Source organism: Oryzias latipes, chromosome 17, assembly GCF_002234675.1.
Source record: "Oryzias latipes chromosome 17, ASM223467v1".
NCBI classification, from domain to species: Eukaryota; Metazoa; Chordata; class Actinopteri; order Beloniformes; family Adrianichthyidae; genus Oryzias; species Oryzias latipes.
The window spans coordinates 24,425,686-24,449,662 of record NC_019875.2 but is presented as its reverse complement, the minus strand read 5'-3'; the positions used below and the strand labels follow the sequence as shown (position 1 = coordinate 24,449,662).

The following is a 23,977-nucleotide window of genomic DNA, read 5'->3' as shown; positions in this document are numbered from 1 at the left end:
GACATTGTTTTTTTATTGGCTAAAAACTGCATAATCGTAAACAAAAGACTACTGGAAAGGCTTTCAAAAATGGATCAAAAGATGACATGGAGTGTTTTTTTTAAAGGGATCTTAAAAAAAAAAAACTCAACTGGGCCATGACTCCATTCAAAGTTTACCTGTTTCTGCTTCTGTTGAAGCTTTCTCGCTGACCTTGTCTCCTCTGTAGGCCCAGATGTATACAGTGTGGCGAACGCCAGGCTTCAGGCCAAGTAGCTTGTATGAACTGCTATCACGGCCTACAGGGATGTCTGCACTGCTGCCTTCAGAAGAGGTGTAGCTCAGCATATAGCCCTCTATCGGAGCTTGGACCTGATCCCAGGAGACCATTGCAGTATCTTCTGTGACGTCAGTGGTGATGAGGTTTGTTGGAGCATCAATATCTAAAAAGATTTTAAAAGAAAATGAAAGAAATGAAGCCTAAAACATGATTGGACTTCCATCTCGTATATCCGATGACCATAAAAACTGGCTAAGTGCATTTTACATAATGACAAAAAGGAAAAAGAAGAGAAAGAAGAAGAAAAATCTGGGATTTCTTATATGAACAAAAACAACACTAACAGAATAAGACTGTCTTTTTTGCAAAAAAAAACAAACTATAAAGCTCATTATATGTAACAAAAAGAAGAACGTCAAGCAATTTTAGCAAAACAGCCACATTTTATAATAACCCAATAAAACAAAAGTCATTATTCTTAGGTTGTTAATTTTCAACAGTCGTGACACAGAAGGCATAGGAAAAAGTCTGACTGCATACAAATTCCAAGCCTAACTTTTGTCAAAATAAGCATGATAAAAAAAAGACAAAGAAAATTCCAGATGGGTTTAAATTAAATTTATACATACCAATTTATTTTTGACAAAATATCTTATTTTGTGTCAAATTCTGCTATAAATTGGGTTTTAATAACATAAACAGATAACTAACTAATCATTTTTCTAATTTATTTTAGCCTGAAAGATCAATTTTTATTACATGTTATGGAATAAGTCATAATAATTCAGGTAAAGCAACAAACTGATTTTTCCTAAACAAATAGAAAAAAAAAGAAAAAAAACCTCAAGAAACACACAACTTTTTGTTTTTCCATTATGTTAAAATTAAAAACAAAAAACTCATTCAAGCAAATGTGGAAAAGATTTGTTCTGTCTTGTACAGTGTGTGCTTTTTGTTTATGATTTATTGAGAAAAGGACAAACTAAAGAACATGAATGCATTTTGACCTTCTATATTTCCTGGTTCCCAGAACCTCAAAAAGCCCTGAAAACTTCAAATGCACCACCTGTTAAATGTTTAAACAGCAGCAGTTGAGGTTATGAAATCATAGATTTTCCGTTCCTTGTGATTAATTCATAAAATTAGTCAGCACCAGTGGTTTTCAAGAGGAAAAAGTTTTTGAACAAATGACTTTTGTCAGCTGAAGATCCAATTATAGTGAAGCCTCTTTTTATAAAAACGTGTATTGGGAAAAAATGATTAAGGACCAAAAATGATGGGTTAGATGAAAAATGTTTACTCTAGCTTAATTTAAAAATTCTTTGAAGCTGTCCACAAGCAGCCCAATTGTGCACAACTCAACCCACGGTGCCTTCACTGACCCACACAGCACGAACCTCAACGAGATGCAAGTCCGGAACAAAATCATCATACAGAAACTCTGTTTTTTAAATGTTAGTTTGAGGAAATGGATATAGACATTCAGAAGATGCAGATAGGTCAGCATCCGAGTCTGGATGGGCTACCGGTGATGAAAGTGAAAAAGAGGGTGACAGAAAGAATTACGACGTCACAGGGCCATAGTAGGAGGGACTCAGAGGAAGTGAAGGGGAATGTAAAAGCAATCATCATTTAGGAATATTCCTCTGTGGCAGCAACTTACTGAAGGTCAGTTATGTGCAGTAGTCAACCTCAAAAGTGATTGATGATACCAACAGAAGAAGAAAGGGGTTTTGCAACTGTCTAACTTCACATCCACTCTTTGTCTCCTGTCTTCTGCAGCTGTCACTTCCCTGTCCTTGTGGTTACAGCCTGACAGCCTGACGGGAGATGAACTGCACAGGAGAATTTATAACAGTCCGTTTTTTTTTTCTTCGTTTTTTTTTTTTAACTCCAAGTTTAAAAAATGGTGGGTCATAAAAGAGTCAAAGTACAAATTGGGACAAAATGGACTTTAACTGTTTACTCATAGCTCACTCACACTAAAGAGCACATTCTTGCAAACACATGTTTACAATAAATCCTATTGGAACCACCTGGGAAAGCAAATCACAGGCAGTGATGATGGGAAACAGAATAAAAGCTGAAATAAATCAAGACAACGAGCAACGAAACTATACTGTCATACTGGAAATGCTAGCTTTAAACTTAAATGGTTAAATATTTTTATTTTTAGTGAAGTTTTCAAATCAAAATAAACCTGGCCTCATCTGAAGAAGCTTGTGGTGAAAAGAGTTTGAATGAGTTTGTCCTAAAAAATAAGCTTCTTCTTGAGAGAAATAAGATTGTGTAAAGGTAAACACATAAGGATTACATCTATTGCGTGACTTCTTTGAATTATTGTAATATTTAGAGAAAATTGAAATTTTGATGGTTTTAATTGGTCAAACCACCTGCCAATCAACAAGTTTGCCACTTTATGGAGTTATAGTAAAAAATAGTCAGTCAAAAATTTAAGCTGTGGCTTTGAAATAAAAAAAATAACTTTTTTGTGGCTGGTGTTTTTATACCCACTCGCATTTTGTAATACTATATGTCTGTGTCTAAAAGTTCCCATCAAGTTCCCACTCAAAATCATGTACGGGCTCCACTTTAGAACACAAGATTTTTCCCTACGTTTGAAGTGTTCTAAGTGTTTTTTTTTTCTTTTGCTGTGTACACCGCTGCAGCCTTGGGTGGCTGACATACCATATACGTTATTAGTTTTTTATTACTTAAGCTTTGAAAGCCATCATTTGCTCTGAAGTTAAGAGGCATGATGGATCCGGTTACTTTAGACGTTCTACTTCACTTGCCGTGCAGCATCTGTGGCTACACAACACAAGCTGTAGCTAAAGTCATTTGGAAAACACATTATCCATTATGGGTGCCGTGTTCAGCAGGGCCATTGACCACAGGGCACAGTGGAACAGGCTGTCTTTCATCACTTTCAGCTTCGCAGCACAGCACCACGTGTACACGGTACAGTGGAAGCTATACACCATGTTTAAAGAGGAAGTCAATAGGGCCTCATTTTTAGAGAGACTACAGCATGGCATGTGTGACATATGTGTTGTTGTGAAGTCCCCTGGTAAAAAAGGAGCTCTTAGGTCTGTCCAATAATTTATAGCAACTACAGATGAAACGTGCAGTAGCTTGTCGTGCAGGTTGTACTGTTCCATTTCAAAAAATCTGATTAATCTGATAAAAATAACAATCACTCAGGAAAAGGCTGAAGCTTCCTGTTAGGTCTCAACAAATCAAATAAATTAATTCACTTTAACCCTTTAATATCCTCTCCTTTTTATGGAATACCTATTGCATTCTTACTTTTAACTGCTCCCACATGCAAATTAGTATTTTAATGCAACCTCCTTTCCTTTTTTTTTCTAGTTTCTTTTCTGGCATGCATTTATAAGTGTATTTATATTTCTTGATTCTTTTTCTTTTTCTCCTCCCTGTTGCATAGACATGCTGGCCGGAGGCAAACAACGTGTTTAGAGAGATAATATGTGCCTGCTTTCTTCTTTAGTGTCATGCCAGTCATCATGAAACCAGGCCAGAAGCTCTGGCAAAGAGAGCTGTGCAATATCCTCTTCAATCACATGTAAGCCTCTTCATGTTATACCTAAAATGATGGATTGTCGCTGCTCAGGTGGAGACAAGCCACTGTCTGTCTGTTGTAGATTAGCCCATTCACACTCACAGACTCAGTGATTGTACCACACATGTAGGAGCCAAACTTTCACAGTGTAACAACAGCAATAGACAGAAAAAAACATGCAGGTACCTGTGTGCCTCTGGAAGAAGAAAAGGTTGAGTCTTGACAATACAAAAGCTGATGACTAAATTAAATTAATATAAAACCTTGATCTGAGTGCCATAATTCTTAATCATAAGTCGCAGTTTTCTTTACATAGTCTGGCCAGATGTGTGACTTATACTCAGAAGCGACTTATATGTGAATTCTAGAGTGACTCTACATGCAAAAACAACTTTTTTGAGATTTTAAGTGTATTATAATGTTAATTCCTCACGAAAAACGACCCCAAACCGGTATTTTGATCTGTTCACGGATTTCTGAATATTCCTCTAAAAACCTGAGCTCTGAGCACCAGACCCTCCTAATCCACAAAAACGAGCTGGTTCTCAGGTTGATGTAGACCAAGGAGAAAAGCCCCTTCCAGGAAGAGTCTGCACTGCCAGCACCGCCCCCAGGCTAACATACTCTTTCTCTGCTGGAGATGTTTGGCAAAAACGCTTTTCTTTTATATACACAATGTGCACATCCATCTTTGCAAAAGTTTAAGTGTTGTTTGTTTGTGCGGGCGAGACGCAGAAACGCTGCCGAGGTCGACTCCAGGTTGACGTCATGAAATGGGCGGGACACACGAAGCGAAAGCCGGTGCCTCAGATATTAAGTCATATTGCTTCCAGGTTGGACAAGATTTGATGTGTGAATCTGGTAACACCGAGCTTGGCTGATTTGTTGAGAAGCGTTGCACTTTGACATATACGCAAACGTGACTTTTTTTTTATAATGCCGGTCAGATTTGATTTAAGATAAGGAAGGGTATTAAAGAAGTAAGAGAAAAAAGGGATGAACTGAAGTAAAGTGACAACTTTTTGTTTGTATCTGACTCTACTGAATGTCAGAAATGATTCTTACATTATTAAACACCCCCACCCCTGTACCAGAATCCGTACAAAACACAGACAAATAGACTGGTATCCTATAGCATGACCAGACTGACTCAATAAATCACGGTACTTCTCACCTTAACCACCAGATGCGTTTTAGATGTTCCTTCCATATCATGTTTCCACTCTGTGATTGTGCTCACTTCAGTGATTAAAAATCACTGGGATTATTAAATGTAATTTCCAGCCTTGTCTATCCTTGACCTATAATTGTGGCCCTTATTTGCTGTATTCATTATGCAGTTGTAGGCTGAAGGTAACAGCAAGTTCAATGATACGGTACGTCAGAGCTGAGTATGACTGATTATGTGTTTACCCTGTTAGGTTCCAACCACTTTTGAATTATGGATGATCTGACAAAAGCTGAATGCTTTCCTGGATTCTGTAGCCCGTTCAGATCTAAGTGAAATGTGATTATCGTTGTTGGTTCTTAAATCATCTTCCAGTTTTGGCTGAGCTATCATTTTTTAAAAGTCAGACACATCCACTTCTTGCCGTCTTTCACAAATGCATTCGCTGTGCATTTACCATCAGCAAGCAGTCAATTTGAGGACAGCTGGACTCTGCCTGCTGCTAAAAACACTGAATGTTACTGACCTGTGGCTCCTGCTGCAATGGAAGGTTTTCCCTCATTGTTTCCTTTGATGGCCTGTACAGAGATTTGGTACTCTGTTCCTGGATACAAACCTGTGGAAAAATGTGTATTTTTCTTTTTAACACCAAATCATTAAGGAAAAATTAGGCTTACTCACTTCTTCTATGTTCTTTGGTTCATGAACTCAGGAAAAAAACAAAACATGGAAACCCTAATGACTCACTCCAATTATGAATTATCTGACCAAAAGAAAAACATTTATGAACGAATGTTTATACATGCTTTAAAAGCTCAGGGAATCGACTCCATGTGTGTGTGTGTGTGAATTCAATTGAAAATAGAACTATCCGTTTTCATTCAGCTGATTTTTAACATTTCTCAACTGAGAAATGTGTATCCACTTTAAAGCATTTGGCTCACAAACACCTCACTGTTCAGTTTTCAGCTTCCAGACTCACCCACAATAGTGTGTTTGGTGCGTGCCTCTTGACTCCTCTGCACACTCTGCTCCTCTTCCTGCCCTGATGGATGCGTGTGTTTCAGCCTAAAATAATCCACTTCAGCCCGTGGATTCTTCCAGTCCACCAGGATAGAGATCTCCGTCTGGCCAAGGACTCGGATATCATCAATGGTAGAGACATCTGGGAAGGATACAAGGTTTGGTGGAACTGAGAGTACAGAATGCAATGGCTACATTAGGGCATTTGTGTTAATCAGAAGCATGTCCCTATGACTTCTAAAAGGAATTCCTGGCTCCTTAAAATGTGATGTTCCTAAGGAAGGGGCCAAGAAGGAATTTCCATTCAACCACTTCAGAATATATGAAAACTGGGGGGGAAAATTCATTTAATAAATGTAATATTAGCTTTTTCCTGTCTTTGCAAATCTTTGATGAAACAAAAAGCTTGCATGTGCACACTAAGAAAACACTACAAATTAAGCTTGGAATCCACACATATGATGGTGATGAAGAAAAGTTGGAAACTTATCACTGTGATTATTTAAATGTCTAATGGTAAATCCACAGATTAAATACACCGGCTGTTTCATTTGTAAATATTGTTTTAAAACAGAAATATTATTCAACTAAACGTTTCAGTGAGCTTAGAAATTGTTATTTTTAAAATTTATTTTTATTTTAGTAAATTATTTCCAACATGCAAATAACAAAAGTGAAATTAAAAGAAAAATTCCCAACAACAGATTTTAACCCGTAAGAACCCATGGTGACATCAGTGTAAAAGAAGAATAGAAGAAATGTGTTTTGATCCACCTGGTTTGTTATGTATTCTACATTATTTAATTTTTCAGGACAAATTTGTCTGGGTTCTTATGGGTTAAACAACAGGAACAACAATATTTTAAAAACATACATTCTAGTTACCAAAAATTGATTTGATTGTTATTGTAATATTTGCATTTGTTTTGAGCTGAAGTTAGATCTCTTCTAAATCTTACATTTTAGATTGATTTAGTGATGAAAAACATTGTGTATAAATTCTTGAATGGCTTCCTTCTTAAATACTAAGCTTTTTTTTTAAGCCTTCCATAGAAAAGAATACGCTTTTGAGAAATATGAATTAAATGTAATTGCATTTACAGATGAGGGCTAAACAACCCGGAATGTTACCATGCCGACAGGGTTCTTCTGGATTTGCGACATATGGACAAAATGGCAAACCCACCAAAAGAAAAGAGAATCATAATTTATACCAGCTTTTCTTGCCTTTGAAAACAGGAAAACATTTTCTTACTGTCTTTTGAAGTAGGACAACGTTTGAAGTTAAATGAAAACTATGCAGACAGTGGAATGCCTGCTTCATTCTGCTTGCGCCGCAGTCAAAGCCCGCGTGCCGTCGTGTTTTCTTACGCCCATGTGAGAACACGTTAGAGAGGTTTTCCGTGCTTTCTAAAGGAAAGCTCATCTCCCACTTATTTAGCTCTGTCACTGCCATTAATTCTGCTAAATAATCTCTTACTCTACACATCTGTCTGCTACCACATCTGTTAGCAACAGCTTACATTAAACACATCCATGGAGGCATTTCCATGCAATTACTTTAAGATTTCACATCTAACAAACCAATGCTTAATGAAACACTTAGTAATGACAGACTCATTCCTTGTTCATTGCTTTTTAGCACAGCACATTAAGCTAAATAAATAGTAAAGGATGAGTGAAGAACTATCAGCGCTGATTTAGAATAATTGAAACAGGCACAGTAGTCATTTGTTTACGCGTCACCAAGACTCCCCTGATCAAGACATGATGCTGATGTCTTTCTGTTTAAGTCTGAAAAATAAATGTACCATGTGTTTGGATGAATTTCCACTGAGCCTTTATTACACCTTCTGCTAACACTTTGGACCTGCTGGAACCCAGGGGCTTCACGGTTGTCTTCTGTAATCAATTTACTAAAAGACCTACTCCGATGAAAATCGTGTTTTTTGTGTTTTTAACATGTTCTTGTGGCCTTTTTCCCATGATGGAGGAAATATTTACAGAACATTAAGCTTAAAATTGTGTTTCTGAGTATTTTTTATCCAAATCGTTATGAATCAGGAGCAGACGAAAAAAGGTGGTTTGAAAAAGTTTGTAGCAGTGACGTAGAAGCTACAATCCATTCTGATGCATCTGCTTAAGATGAATAAATCAATTTACGTCTTTGTTTTCCTCTGCAGTTTTGCTCTGCAGAAACTATGTCGTAGAAAACAATACAGATATTTTTATTTTGGAAAGAAACGACCTAATTATAATTAAAAGAGCAGTTGTAATGCTTTTACAATGGATCAAAAAGGATTAGAGTGGGGCTCTAAACTTTTTTACTCACTAATGAGAAACATTTTCTTTTTTTTATGACTTTTTTAATAACTCTAAATTGGGCATTTTTATTTAAATTGAATTGAATTTTAGCCCCATCCGTACTTTAGACCATCCTGCTACCTTCAATCAAACTTAACTGTATTTTTTAAATATTATTCTATCAACAGGAAACACATTTTTAAGCTTGTTTTAGGGTTTTTTCTTGATCACATGTCTGCACTCACCTGTGGTGGCTTCAATCATCTCTGCTTCACTTTGGATCTGTTTGATGACAGCGTACACTTCAACAATGTAGGTTACTCCTGGAGTCAGATCTGTGATGAGGTAGGAATTCTTTGTGTTGGGAATCTGAATCTAGAGAAACAGAAGGTGCTTTGAGGAATTTGTAAAGAAAAAAAAACGTGTTTTTAAAATGCTTTCAATCAAACAGCGACAATTTACCTGCTTCATTGAACCCTCATCATATTTTGGATAATATTTCAACACATAGTACTCAGCCCCTCGAACAGATTCCCATTCAACCAGGAGCGAGACGTCAGTCTGCTGGACCAACCGCAGACCCTGAGGTGATAGGACTGAGAGAGAAGCAGACTCTAATCAGATTTATTTTTAAATCGCTATCTGAATTCCCTTGTCTCTGGCTGTCAGTCTTCACGTCTTCCAGCTTAACTGACACCTCCATATGACGTTTACCTTAAGGCCTTTTGAAGACACCTTTTCGAATGGTTTATAACAAAAAGCAAAGAAGTCATTGACCCAGCAGAAGCAGTATTTCAAGATCAGGTGTTTAATAACTAGCTGAAATTAAACATGGCTTCTCAGTGGTTAATCTGAGAGGTTGCTCTTTTAAAATTAAGATCGTGGGAGAGAGCTGACTCATAGAGTAACTAAAAAATATTAAATTGCTTGAAAGCAGTCTTAAATCAAATAACAAGTTTCTGCAATGGTTTAGATGTTAACAACTTTTGCCGATTAATAAGATCAGACAAACTGGAATGATTAAATTAGCAAGTTAAAACTAAAAAAGAGGCCCAATCTGTAAAACCCTTTTTTCTAAAGGTTTTTAAAGCACAAAGGCACAGTTTATTTAAAAACATGAAAAGACATTACTACAAGGAATGCAATGCCCCACACTGTTATCACTGCCATATATCAGAATGTAGATCAACATCTACATCCTGGTGCTGAAATGAAAAATAGCCACATAAAGAAAAGAATGTCTCAACTGTTTAGATTTTTGCTCCCATGCTCCCAGCATTTATTGCGTTTATTACCTACACCTAAGAACAACATCAGTTTTTGTTTTTACGTCCCTCTTTCCTTTTCCACTATGACTTCTCCACTCACAAGGTGCCAATATTGACGTTGGCTTTGGATCAACAGGACCGCCACACAAAGCTGCAGATCTGCCTTTCTCTGCTTTCTGTCAAGCTGCCAGCACAGCTTGAGGAAACTCAGAGTTTGACACAGCTGACCTGCTACTGTGAGGTGAAAAGCATGTATCCTGTTATCACCTGCACACAGGTGATAAAGTTCCTTTTAATAAAACCTTGAAGATAATACATGTAGGTTGGTAATGTGTATTTTGAGCAAGAATCATATTGAGGAACATGAAAAGCAGTTGTAGTAGGTAAAATATATTGAGAGAGATTTAGTTTTTTATTCAATTAATGTGATTTTTGTTTACTCCGAAAAACAAAAAATCAGTATGAAGTTAAATTTACCCTTACACCATGAAGTCTCTTTCCATGCTCGGCTGCTACTATTCACATTTCTGCTTCTCTGGCTCAAAATTGCTCAAGAATGCAATTTTGCTCTCCTTTCCTGAGGCAGTCCAGTATAAGTGGTTGAGGAAAGAATTTAGCAGGAAAGGTGATGTTTTTCCTGCAGGCTATAAGCAGTACGGAGCCCCTAGAAAAACTGACAGGTCTTGGTATATTCCTGTGGTACTCTGTGACCTAATGTCATTAGCTATCTTCAGGCCAAATACATAGGTCAGCCAACCAAAAGTGCTAGACGGCTGCTGGATTTGAAGTGACTGCTGAGAGAAATGCTTTGAATTCCATAGGTCAGAATAATATCATAATGGTTGGCGTCACTTGGTGTTCCAACCAGGCTGCAACAGAGATTTAATAAAAGCTTAGCTACTTGCCTCTTAACAGGGACCAGAAGGAGAGTTCATATTATTCCTATTTAAGATCTTTGCCTTGGCTGCCTGTCAGTTCCAGGATTCATTTTAACATTTCTCTAAAAACATTTTTAATTCTCTTAATGGTTTCAGCCCTTCCTGTTTTTCAGATCTTCTTTTACCACACATAACTCCCAGAACTCCCAGGTCCTCATGTTTGAGTTTGTAAAACAATTCCCAATGTAAGAATAAAAATGGGGAGGCTGTATTTCACTGTTATGACCCCTACCTGTCCCTGAGAAACGGAGAGCATCGGCTTCTGTGAAGATTTTTAAAGACAACAATTTTTCATACCTTTTTTAGCTAATGTAGCTTGATGTTTTATGTCTTTTATGAGCGATTCACTTATTTGTCTACATTTTATCTCCAAAAAATTTATTTTGTAACATTAATTCTGTTTAACGAGTTTACTTATTTTAATCATTCAACGTTTTTTTTTTTTTTTTTATGTAGTATTTGGTTTAAAGTTAGTCGTTTAAATTCTTTGTATTTTTAATTTTTCATTAATTGTAATCATATATTTTATGTTATTTTTTATTTTTGTAATTTTCTATTTCCTTGTGTATTGATTTTATTGAAAAATAAAATTAACTGATTAGTTTCACTGTATTTCATGATATTAAATTCTCATTTTTTTCTACTTAATTTACAACTTTCTATTTAAATATTGTGTATTTTTGCATTTTGTTGATCATAGGGCATGGAAAGTACTTTTCAAAGTAAATGTTTATATGAAAAGTGCAATACAAATAAAGTTTGGAGATTGATCTCTCTCTTTCTCTTTCTCTCTCTCTCTCTCTCTCTCTCTCTGTATATATATATATATATATATATATATATATATATATATATATATATATATATATATATATATATATATATATATATATATATATATATATGTATATATACATACACATCTATTTTTAAAGATCATAACTATTTTAAGAATGTAGTTATGTCTTTAGTTAGAAATTCACATATTTGTTATTTTCAAAACTTTATTTTAAATTCCATTAAAACATATATTAGATTTAAGTTCACTTTTTAATGTAATTAATTAAGGGCAAAATTTAGAATTGGGATAAAAGAAAAAATGATAAATAAAAGGTACATTTGTATTTAGGTCATTGAGGTGTTTGTCATTTTTTGACACACCTCTGCACCTTCTTAAAGTTATTTACTCCTCAGTGAGCAGCTGTGGCTTTATCTAAAATAATACTGTCAATTAGGCAAGTACCCATTGATGTTGTATGTAACTTTCACAAGGGAATTGATCACAATCACTTTCTTTTGAGCAGAGCTCCAAAGTTGTAAAACTTTGTCACAAATGTTCACTTACACAACTTCAGTGCATTGATCATCTTTACCTGTCTATAGTGCTCACCTGAGGAACAGTCCTCTCCATAAAGGCCTTCATCACAGACGCACTGGCCATTCACACAGCGTCCGTTGCCATTGCAGTTATCAGGGCATGTTGGGGTACTGCAGTCCTCGCCAGTAAAATGTGAGAAGCACACACATTTTCCATCCACGCACTGTCCCTTATCGTTGCAATTGTTCGGGCACGTCAGCAGGCTGCAGTCCTTGCCACTGTACCCCTCATAGCACTCGCATTTCCCATCAACGCACCGGCCATTGTCGTTACACTCGTCGGGGCAGGAAGAAACGGAGCAATCAGGGCCTTCCCATCCCGGGGTACAGACGCAGCTGCAGGATTCCTGTTGGTAAGTGCCATGGCCACTACAACTTGTGTCCACACCTGAAGAAATATCAAGGTTACACTTTTTGTAGCTACTTCCATGCTTCTTTATTTTTTATAATTAGTACACAAATTATTTCAAAATATCACATTAAAATATGCTAGCATACTATAAGCCATTTTTTTTCTGGAAGCTGGCATGTCCTCAATAAAACATCAACCTTCTACCTTCACAGCCTAACTGCATTGGTTGTGACAGCCTACCTGCTGTTTTACAACATCCCTGGACGCACTGGAGCTTTAGGTATTGGACTTCTTCTTCCAGTCCATTAACTCTGTACAGGAGAGACTTGAAACTTTCTGACTCCTCACAGTCACACTTTGGTGTTTGCAAACGGATGTTGTGTTTAAAGAGGATTTCATTTTCTCCGTTTTTTGTGACGTCTGTTTGCAGACCTAAGAACATGACACAAAGAAACTAAAGTTTTAGCTCTTAAAAGACCTTGAAGTGCCTCATTAATAAACAAACATTCGCAGATCACAATATCACAGTTTGTTTGTGCTCTTTGGTTGCCTCTCTCGTTTCTTTAGCTGCAGTACAACCTGCTTCGTCCTTGGGTTGCAGACATTCTAGTGTGTCAACAGAGCTCCCTGGGATGTCAATCTTATAGACGTGGCTGAAGGTCAATCCCTGCTCTGCGGTTGAGGGACTGGGCTGGTTGTCCGTGAGGCTCACACAATGTGACACGATGCATAGTAGGACCAGCAGACACGAGGCCCTCTGTAGAAGTCCAGTGGTCATTTCTGCAGAGGAAGGTGAGAGCCCATGATTGGGGGATTTTTCCCAGGTTTTTTCCTTTTTTTTCTTGACAAAGACAGGCATCGAGGTTACTGTTCACATAATAACTGCATGTAAGTAAATAAAAAAGAAAGTTATGTAGAGAACAAACTTTGAGAGAGCAATGCAAGCATGAAGAGCATTGGTTAATTGTTTACAGGTCGTTATGAGGAAGTGAACAATTTTTGCTGAGCTAAACCTGCAACATTAAAACATTTTTTATTTAACAGTAAAAGCAATTGATGCAAAAATTCTTTCTCTCACTCTTCTTCATCTGACAAGCAGAATCTTTGTCTGTTTTATCATCTTTCTTTTAATTGTAAGTAACAAATGCTACTTCTTTCATGCTCTGAACTATTAATCCTCTACTGCCGTGTAAACATCCGGCTCACACATACAGCTCAATGATTAAAGTGTCCGCCCTGAGACTGGGCAGTTGTGGATTCAAATACAGTTGGATAGTACCAAAGACTCTAAAAATGGGACCCAATACCTCCCTGCTTTACATGCAGAATTGAGGGGTTGCATTGCGGGTTAAACCACCGAATGGTTCCTGAGCACAGCTGTAACAGCTCACGGCTCTTTGAAAGAGACAGGAAATTAGGATTTGTTAATTTTTTATTTTCTACAACTATGTGGCTAACACGTTTATGAAGATGGGAAAAAAAACTAGGAGAAGACTGAATTTTATCTGTTTCTGACAGTCTAAAACTGATATGTCTTCGTAATTTGAGTTTAATCTCATGATCAGTGTGGAACATCAAGAACATTGGATTTTTTTTTGTAAGTTTTACAAGAACATGGACATAACACTAAACATGCCATTTCTTCTGTTGTGTCTGTTTTGTATTGATTGTATATTTTTGCAACTGCAAAATGTGGAGCAGACCAGAGAAATTACAAATCTTTTCCGTTGCACTTCACTTCCTCTGAGTCTCAAGTTTTGAAAAAGGTCATTTTTGTTCTGTCTGTTTTCTTATTTAAGACGTGAGGACAGAAATATTGTGCAGACTATGCAGGAGTTCACACAGATTCAGCGAGGCACACAGTGTTTATTTAATCAAAGAAAACTTTTACTGTTGGGTTCACATATTTGCATAGTTTAGTTTGCAAGTGTTGGTGCTTGGCAACAGATATTTATCAATCCTTCAATCTTTCTACGCTAAACTATGGAGCACTCTTCAGTCAGGCATTTTAAAACAGCAAAAACGCAGTTTTTTCCGCTGTACTGATGATGTCACTGTATCTAATGGTAGTGATGTCATCTGAACCCCAATCTGCGGCGGTTTTCTCCAAGAAACCAAATTGCATGCTGTCAAAATAGCATGCCCTTTTTCAGCTTCAAAAAGTTCCTCTGGTCTCTGATTTGAATTAATTTTTCTGGGGTAAAATTTAAAAAAGCAATGCAGTAAGATCCTGATGTCACTGCTGCTGCTCGCGTTTTTTTTATTTTTTTTTTATAGTTTTAAAAGCTCAAAGATGCCCATAAAATGGAAAAAAATAATTTTAGGCTCAGTGTTTTGGGTAAATCTTACTTATGAATTATTTCATATTCTTTCTGTACTTTTTAAATTAAATGTTCAGAACATGTGCTTATCCAATAAAACAGCTGGAAAAGTTAAGGGTGGAGTAAGAGGTAAAGATTGTAAAAGGCTTGCAAATCAACACATAAGCTCTTCCATCTGCCATAAATTCTTACATTTTCCCCAAAGAGATAGTCTCTTTGGAGTTTCTGTTTCAGCAGTTTTTTTTATTATTTCTTAAAGAGTATTGCAAGTAAATAAGTGATCAAGTTAAGAGACATCATGAGAAGGAAACGGGAAAGACAGCAAGGACAATTAAATGGGGAAACACGATGGATTAAGTGAGTGATTGAGAGTGAATGTGGTAAAAGGATTGATGGAAAGACTGCCCTATGTTGTTTGGCAGTTAGCCAGATGGACAGACGCAATTGCAGTTTAAAATGCCAATGTTCATCAAGGTGCTTCATGCGAATCTCCATTTCTCCTTGTCAATTTTTTTTTTAATATTGCAAGTTATCATCAGATCATTTTCTAAGTAATTGTCAGGTTTCCAGCATTGCTAATGAATATCCTCTGGCTCTGTATCTGTAGTATAACTTTAGGCACAAAAGGAGCAGCCGTGTGTGCCGAAATTCTTTTGGACATGTCCATGTGTGGGCCTGATTATCATTCTTTATTTATTCATAAACAAATGTCTTGATTTGAAAATTTTTTTTGATTTGAAATGATTTATTTCAAGCAATCAAATAGAAATAATACACAAAAGCAATATAATCATCAGTTATACATTCATACAGTAACTAATCAAACTTAGGGTAATTAGACATAATTAATAAATATTGCTTGAAAGGGAGTGGAAGGAAGCTAACTTATATAATCCCACCCCGTTATACTATAACCATTTTATTACATGATTTATCAATATCCGGTTCCTAGGTTTTATCAGACAGAATTAATAATCATAAGGTATCAATAAAGCACATGCCAAAGATGAATTACTTAAGTACTACGTCAAAAATAACTATTTTAGAAATCAACATGGCAAATGCAGCATCTGAAATATATGCAAATTATGTTACTTTTAAAAGTCATTCATATGCTGTATAACCCGGAACCGGAACACAACCTCACTTGTTAGCTCTCATTCAAGATGTAAATAAAAATGCATGATAGACCTCGTTCCATAGTAACCCTATCCTATGGGGTCAAGATGACCATTGACGTGTTCTCCCTACCATGACAAAGGTGGACAAAGGTGGAGAGGATTTCATGTAATCCATGGACACCAGTGAAGATCACAAATCATTGAAGAAAAAGGTTCAGCGCACTGTCTTGTGGGGGGGGGGTCTCGATGACCTCATTCCCAATGTGAAAGTGCTTAAGATAGCACAAGGGCTAAACAAACACGGATATAGATGCATTGCAAAACCTACAGTACAGACCAAAAGTTTGGACACACCTTCTCATTCAAATGAATGGGAAGGTGTGTCCAAACTGTTGGTCTGAACTGTATGTGCTCATTTTAAAACCACATTTTCTGTCTTACTTAATGATTTGTTGAGGTCCACCTACAGTATCTTGAGGTTGAGGTTCCGTCTTTAGAAATGTCTCCAAATCTCATTTAATCAGTAGCACGAGAAATGTTTATAGAAGAGACAAAACAATAACTAGAGTGTCTAAAACTATGTGCCACAGAGTAAAAACAACAAAGAGAAACCATTTTATTTGTCAATCAGAGTAATGGCGTTAAACCTTAGTCACATGCACCAGAACAGGAGATTGAGCTATAGGGGTGCTGTAGGTTTTTGGGTTGTCTGTTCCTGTGAAAGGTTGTAGAGAGGAGTGCTTGAGACTCTGCAGCCACCTTAAGGGGACGCCATTAAAATGGAAAGTACGATTGTGGTGTGTGTGGTGAAGCTCTTAGGAGCTTGCAAAGCGTGCAGACTCATCACTTGAGCAGCACTAACTCCTGTGCGCAGTGCACAGGATTCAGGGGGGGTTGAAAAAAGAGAAAATCTGTATGACTTGACTGCATCTCATCTACTCCACAATACTTGCTTTATATGTTGTTTATGTAAGGATTGTGAACTTGGTCTGGTTATTTTATGGTTTTTGGTCTTGTTCTGTTTCGAATTGTCCCTCAATCACAGCAGTTTCAGGTGTGTCATGATTCACAGCTGCATTCATTTCAGTTCACTACCCTCAGTCTATTTGAGTGTCTGGTTTTCAGTTCTTCCTTGTCAGGTCATCTGTTCTGCTCTGCTTTGTCACTCTTTTGTTACGCCCTGGGTTTTGTCATGTTAGAGTTTGGTTTCTGCCACCATGCCCGGTCTTCAGCATATAGGGTCCAACACCACCATTCCCAGATAGAAACTGAGTCATTTACTTAAATGCAGTCAGATGTCTTTCTAAAACATGTCATTTTTGTTTTCTAATACAGATACATCCCACCTTATCTAATACAACAGTTTCTGCTCCACAACACCTTTTTATTTTACTTTAATTCCACAAAAGGGACAAGACGTGTATGAAAATGACAGGTGACTCAAGGACATACTTGACATTTGCACCAGGCTGATACAGTTCTCAGTAGGGTGCATATTTTGGATGCAGTGCATTTTAACTATCATAAAACTGTTGAACACATGTTTGGTTTTAGTGTCCTCCACGTTAACAAGGAAAACGCACATGACTGTCGCTCATCTCTTTACAGCTTGAACTCACAGCAGGACCACAGAAAGGCTCTCCGTGAGAAGGCAACCCTACCAGATTAGATTTCTGTCTGTTTTTTTAGGTGGAAGTGAGTAAACTTCAACATGCTGTAAAAATAAAAATAAAAAAACTTACTCCTGGGGATATTTAGTAAATGTTAAAGCAACAAAAATGCTTGTTGACACATAAAAGAAGAAAGGGAAGACTGCAAAAATAAGTCTTCTAAAATAATTAACCTGAAACTCCTGGTACAATTAAAAAGAGGATGCAGAATAAAAATGCTTCTGTTTCCTCTTCAGAGAGTCGTGAAGCCTCACAAGGTTGACTTTTCACCAGGTTTCACCTGGGGACCAATCTCTCTGGAATGAACCAACAGGCAAGGAGGTCAGATGTAGTCAGGTCATTCATGCTCTTATGAGAGAGACGCTCTTCCCCTTTTCTTTTGCAAAACAGCTTGCAGCTTGCAAACAGAATGTGGAAAGTTAAATGATAAAATGCATCTGAGAGCAATTACTGTGTGAGAGCAGACCTCTTAACTTCATGATTTCGTCTGCCTCCTGCTGCCTCAAAAACCACAAGAGGACCTCAGGAGAAACCTGGAATTAGAGCCGTGAGGGGCTTCTTCTATTTAGAAAGGATGTGCAACAAAAACAAATTTATGAAGCACCTAAAAGCCTATACATGCTGTGGATAAGCACTGAGAAAATTGAAATATTTCCAGCTTTATTCACGTGGGAAGAGGTTATCTTGAATCAACTGATCACAGCTGATCAAAAAAATACACCATCCAAAGAGAAAGCAGTCAAATGATACAACCTGACCACCTTTTATAAGCCACCCACTTAGGGTTATAGCCTTGTCTTTGTCCTTTTTTCTCCGCCTGCTCTCCCCTCTGACATTTTGCATGGCTGAAGGCCCACATCTGCAGCCTATTTTCTGAAAGCTTCTGTGTATCTCCGGAGCCAGCACAGTAGCCTTAAAGGTAAATCTCCCGGATCGAAAGCCCTGAGAGAGTATCTATCATCCCCGGCACAAAATTATTGTAAACATTTGGGTTATTATCACAAAGGGAAATGAATACCCGTGTCTTTGTTGACAGATAATAGAAGATTATCCACAGCACAATGGAGCTATTCATTTGATGTATGAGTCATGAGTGATGGGCTTCAACAAATGCTGTCACCGTTACTACTTTGGGAAAATAATAATGTTGATTTATTTAATACTCTTACAGTCCTTCCAAAAAACCCAAACCCTAATGCAAAGTATGCAATGTTTTTATATCATATTTGTACTGATTTATTGAATCATTTGATTTTTATTTTTTATTACAGACAGACAGACAGGCAGGCAGGCAGGCAGGCAGGCAGACAGACAGACAGACAGACAGACAGACAGACAGACAGACAGACAGGCAGGCAGGCAGGCAGGCAGGCAGGCAGACAGACAGACAGACAGACAGGCAGGCAGGCAGGCAGGCAGGCAGGCAGACAGACAGACAGACAGACAGACAGACAGACAGACAGACAGGCAGGCGGGCAGACAGACAGACAGACAGACAGACAGAACTCCCATTTTGATTTATTTTTTTTTAGGAGGCAGTATGGGTAAAGGTAAATAGATAATTCGAACACAAAATCTCTTACAGACCTATCAAGAAGCTTTAAGAAACTGTAGATTTCATTTTAGTTTTTTAACCAAATAGAAAGAATAAAAGACCAATTAAGCAGCTTACCCTTGAGGTTTTTTTTTTTTGCTTTCTCCTTCAAGTTATTCCTTTCTTCTCTCAGAAGGACTGAACAGCACTCCCCAAACCTCTCCTTCTGCCACCTGTTGACAGGTCAAAGCAAGTGATTCAAAGATCCCCAAGCTGTTGGTGACTTTTCTTCTCCCTCCCTCCTTCTTGAAGTGTTTCAGTCTCCCCAAATGGATCTAGACCAATGGGCAAACTGGGAGTGTTTCTGCTCCTTTTTCTTTAAAGTTGTTGCACATCTTAGAGTGCATGGTTCATTTTATTTAGTTTTTTAAACATTTTAATTTAGACAGGTATTGTGAAAAATTTCACAAGAGTTTTAGTTTCTCTTAAAATGCAGTTAGATACAGTAGTGGATGAGGTAGACGATGATGTGATTGTGTCTTTCAACAAAATTAAAGGATTAAGGACCAGGGTCCACAGCAGAGGAAGTAACAACAGCCACAAGGTTGGTTAAGAATGAAATGTACAAAGACAGTATTATATTTGGCAACCAGGTTTGAAAAGTGCAAAATAAAAATAAATAAATAAATAAATAAATAAATAAATAAATAAATAAATAAATAAATAAATAAATAAATAAATAAATAAATAAATAAATAAATAAAAAGGAACACAGAAAACCTGGCAAACTGGCTTAATTCTAGGAAGTAGCATCTGATAAACTTTGGAGCCTTCAATGTTCTGACGACTGGCAACAAAAACAGCCAGCTAGTCTTGATTTGTTTTGGCCATTAGTTCTTAGAAAATGTTCCTTGCGTAATTTTTTTGTGAAATTAGCCCCGCTGAAAGTTATGTGAAAACACAGTTAAATCCTTCAAGGTGCCAGAGAAACCGCAATCTTAGAAACCATTCCCTCTCACTTTGTGATCTCTTAACAGTCATTGAACAAATGTTTTCTTTTTTGACGGTTTCTGGTAAAGAATCAAATATGCAGTGTAGAAGGGTTTTAACTTTTTCCATAAACGATGCAGAAAAACCCCAGACTGCGATGGTTTATGCTGACAGACACTTTCTGGTAATATGTACCTGGTTTCAGATTTTCTTCTGAACTGTGTGGTAAACGGTGGATCTCAAGCTGAGGGTTCAGGTGTGCTTCTGCTTTTGCTCCAGTTGCTCCACTGACCATCCAGTACTCACCACAAGAAAAAAGTATTGTTCAAAACACATAGAAGGTCTTCAATAAAAACACTTATGGATGAACAAACCTACAGAAAGTACTGATGCAGAGAGCAGATATAACACTGTAAACAGAAATTTGTGTTTTAAATGTAAGACTTAAAACAAAACCTTTTTTTTTTTTACTTTTTATCCTGTTGTGCTTTCAGCTCTTGTTCTGCTCCAAACAACAATTTGCATTCTCTACAGAACCTTTTTGCATCTGATTCAATTGACATTGCTCCTTTTACACCATTAGCCTTTTTAGTATAATATAGTTTTGCTGATTTTATAAATAATTCAACAAGGTTGCATAAAAAAGAACGAATCTGAGTGTTGAGATTGTGTGTGTGTGTGCATGTATGCATGTTTAGGTCAATTCTAAATCTCCTGAGGGTTTAAATATTTCCAGCAGCTGTGTTATTTTGTCATGTTTCCAGGAGCTGTGGTCTGGTCCTGCTCTTTGGATGAGAGTTAGTTGCTATTGGATTCTTTTCAGCAAAACAATTGTGACATTTACTATCACATTCATGAAATGTGGGTTGATGGGGCATGGGTGAAGGAAGAATCCATTAAATTTGGCTGCAAATGACTTGTGGAGCCAGAAGAAGAATAGAACTTGCCAAAGGTTCTAGAGACCTTTTTTTTTAGTGAAATGTGGGGAAAAACAGCATTGGCAACAATCTGAAGACAATTGTTTTATTTAAGAAAAATACATCTATGACTTTTTTAAGGTACATTTTAAACAAACTTATCTCCTAGAATAGATGTAATGGTAAATGATAACATTTTATTCAGTTCGGAACCATCAGGTGTAACTGTAAAAACATAAAGGTACTGAGTGTTAGCTCCAGTTTTATTACTTTCATCAGGTTTCTTGTTGTTGTTTCGATCCAAATATGGTCCATCAGATCCATAAAACTGGAACGCTTTGAATTAAACTGTACATTAAAAATAAAGGCTGCATTGATTAATTGAGTTCCCTTCAACTTCTTTTTAATCATGAAAGGCGCTTTTATCTACAAAGCTGAAGCTGCAGTGCCATTAGGGACAGGAAATCTACAGAAAGAAAATGTTAGTTTTCTACACGGTAGAAAAAATTACCCAAATTTGATTCAATGCCAAAAATAGGACTGATGAATTATTCCCAATACATACAAACTGCTTTTATGATTATGACTTGTTCTTTTGGTCATGCTTTACTTTTACGGTTGATCTTTTAAAGAAATCATGGAAGAAACTTTCACTACATGTTTGTTTTGTTTGTTTGTGTGAAACAACAAAATATCTAAGTCATCATTGAGAACTTTCCTTTGCTTCACTGCAGTTGCTCATAAATTAAACAGGAATAATTCCTTTGTGTCCCTTTTGGAAAATGTTTAGCCCAATGGAAAAAAAAATGGGATAAGTTGTTCCTGTTTTTACCCATCACTGCAGATCAAGAACTGGATATAAATATAGTCCAGGGGTCCAGGGGTAACCTGAAACTCCTCTTTTGTGGCTCTAAAGAGTGAAAAATGAAATTTTAATTTTAAAAAGGAACATTTTTTGTAGTATACGTTAAGCAAAATGAGCAGTCAGAAAAGTCAAACATTCAACTCATTCACAAACTGATGAGGCACAATATGTGTCATTCCACCAGACAACTAACTACATTACCCATAATGCTCCAATAATCCATTTTGCAGTAGGACTTTGTAGTTTACCAAAATCATGCATAAGCCGCAGTGGATTTTTAGGCAGTCTGTCAATAGTTCAATAATTGAACTATTATTATTCAAGGGTTTTATTCGTGTCATGTGGTCCAAAAAAGCAGTAAGGATCTCCCAATAAGCTCTGGTTTAATTTTAGTTTAGTTTGATTTACAAATTTCTGGTTGAGATGAATACAATAAAGAAAACTGTATTTATATATTTTTTGATCACTGCGGACATCAGACTGTACATTTGCTGCATTGAGATGACTTTATGTACAGGGTGCCTTATTTTGGAAGGAAGTCATGTGAACCTCTGTCAAAAGTTATAAACTGTATTGCATTGAAAAATTAATTATCCATGTTAATATTTTATTTATACAAAAAAATAGTTGATTGATATTTATCATAATAGTTACAGTCACATAAATACAAATCAGTGTCTTCTTTCTTTATAGGGTGAAGCCACAAAGTTGGACTTTGTGGCTCCTATTTGGGTTGTTGTCAGTAAAACATGGACCTGAACGGTCCTTTAAGTGTTGAGGGTTGCAGACCCCTGGATATACTTACCACACAATAATATAAGTATCACATTATATTGTTTTATAAAATTTATTATTATATTATTAATCAAAGTTTGAACTTTCATCAAATAAATTAAATAAAACAAATCTGTTGAGTTCACAAAACTATTTTAACCAGAAAGGAGGATTTTTTCCAAACCATTCTAACTTTTTTCCTGGCTTAACCTTAGAATCTGTCATTTAACTTTGTGCTTTTTTTTTCTTGTGTGCCTTTCTATGTTTCCTAAGCTTCAGTTTTGCTTCCTGGCTGCTGACTGTGACTTCAAATGTATCTTACAGATATCTTCACAAAACATTCAATTGTTTATGCAGAATACGTTTTGCCTCTTGTTAACAAACAATACGTTTTTTAACAGAATTTGGCTTGGTACCACTGTTGGATAATTGAAGAGCACATTGACATCAAAGCAGTGATTTTCTGGTCTCCTAGTCTTTAAATGTTGCATTCTGTAGCTATGTTCAGTCATTTTAAACATTTCTTTCTTAAAAAAAATTAACAATAGAAAAATCCTGAAGCAAACACAGAGATTCTATACATGAAAGTCAATTCCTGCTGCAGTGGGAACTTGTGCTAGAGAGGATAACATTTGCATTTATGGGACAGTGAGAAAGGACGTCATGCAAAGTGCCATATTTTAAGGAAAATTTGACCGTTTCCTTCCATGTGTGTTTTATCCCATGCTGGGAAACCTACCTCACACAGATATGACCAAGCTCTTCACAGCAGGGTAAACTTTATATCATGTTTACTTTAAAGCCATACATGTCCATGCCTTGCTTCCTTCCTCAGGGGTAAAGGACAACCTTTGAGCTTTTATTGAAGGAGCCCACACACACAGACAAGGTGATTTATCTTTTTATTATTTATTTCTTCTCTGTTTCTGCTTTGCTGAAAAAGCAACAGCAGCAGTTTACACCTTCCATGTTTTGTTTCTTTGGATTTTTTTCTTCCTTTTTAACACAAAAATGCAAGTCCTGGCACTTTTTTTCTAAAGGTCAGTACTGCTAAAGGATTCCCGCTGCTTCATCCTCTTAATATAGCTTGTTTTTAACAAAAATGCACTAATAACATCATGTTGAATCTGTCAGTTTAGATTGATGTCTATTGCTTCAAAGTTTTCATAAGGAAAAAGAAAACTATTGCTTTTAACCACAACAGTAAAGTTACTTCAGTCTCTGTGTTTTATGAGACTGATCACTCCAACCAAACATACATGGATTTTAAGAGGAAATATTGCTTTCACTCATTCTCCCAGATTGTTTTGTTTGTTTATTATCAGAATTTAACTGCAATGTATGAATGTATCATGATTACTGTAATGATTATTCATTTAAAAAATTGATATAAAATATTAAAAATAAAAATAGTTACAATTATTGGGTTACTTATTACAAACAACCTTAACCCTGTAAAGCGCACTACATCAAAGAATTGACAGATAATAATTTATGTATTTTCCTTTGGAAT

At 36.5% G+C, this 23,977-nt stretch overlaps 1 protein-coding gene across 1 annotated transcript in view; it reads right to left on the bottom strand.

The window, feature by feature from the left end:
• Window positions 1-19,200, bottom strand: part of tnn (tenascin N) — a 35,467-nt gene extending 16,267 nt beyond the window's left edge. The window contains exons 1-9 of the mRNA XM_004079245.4: window positions 19,057-19,200; window positions 12,852-13,052; window positions 12,513-12,704; window positions 11,934-12,308; window positions 8,800-8,933; window positions 8,583-8,712; window positions 5,993-6,175; window positions 5,537-5,626; window positions 159-422 (exon numbers count right to left, since the gene is read on the bottom strand). Of these exons, the coding sequence (XP_004079293.1) occupies window positions 159-422; window positions 5,537-5,626; window positions 5,993-6,175; window positions 8,583-8,712; window positions 8,800-8,933; window positions 11,934-12,308; window positions 12,513-12,704; window positions 12,852-13,050 (1,567 nt within the window). The 5' untranslated portion in view covers window positions 13,051-13,052; window positions 19,057-19,200. The remainder of the gene's footprint in view (window positions 1-158; window positions 423-5,536; window positions 5,627-5,992; window positions 6,176-8,582; window positions 8,713-8,799; window positions 8,934-11,933; window positions 12,309-12,512; window positions 12,705-12,851; window positions 13,053-19,056) is intronic.
• Between the last annotated feature and the right edge of the window lie 4,777 nt (window positions 19,201-23,977).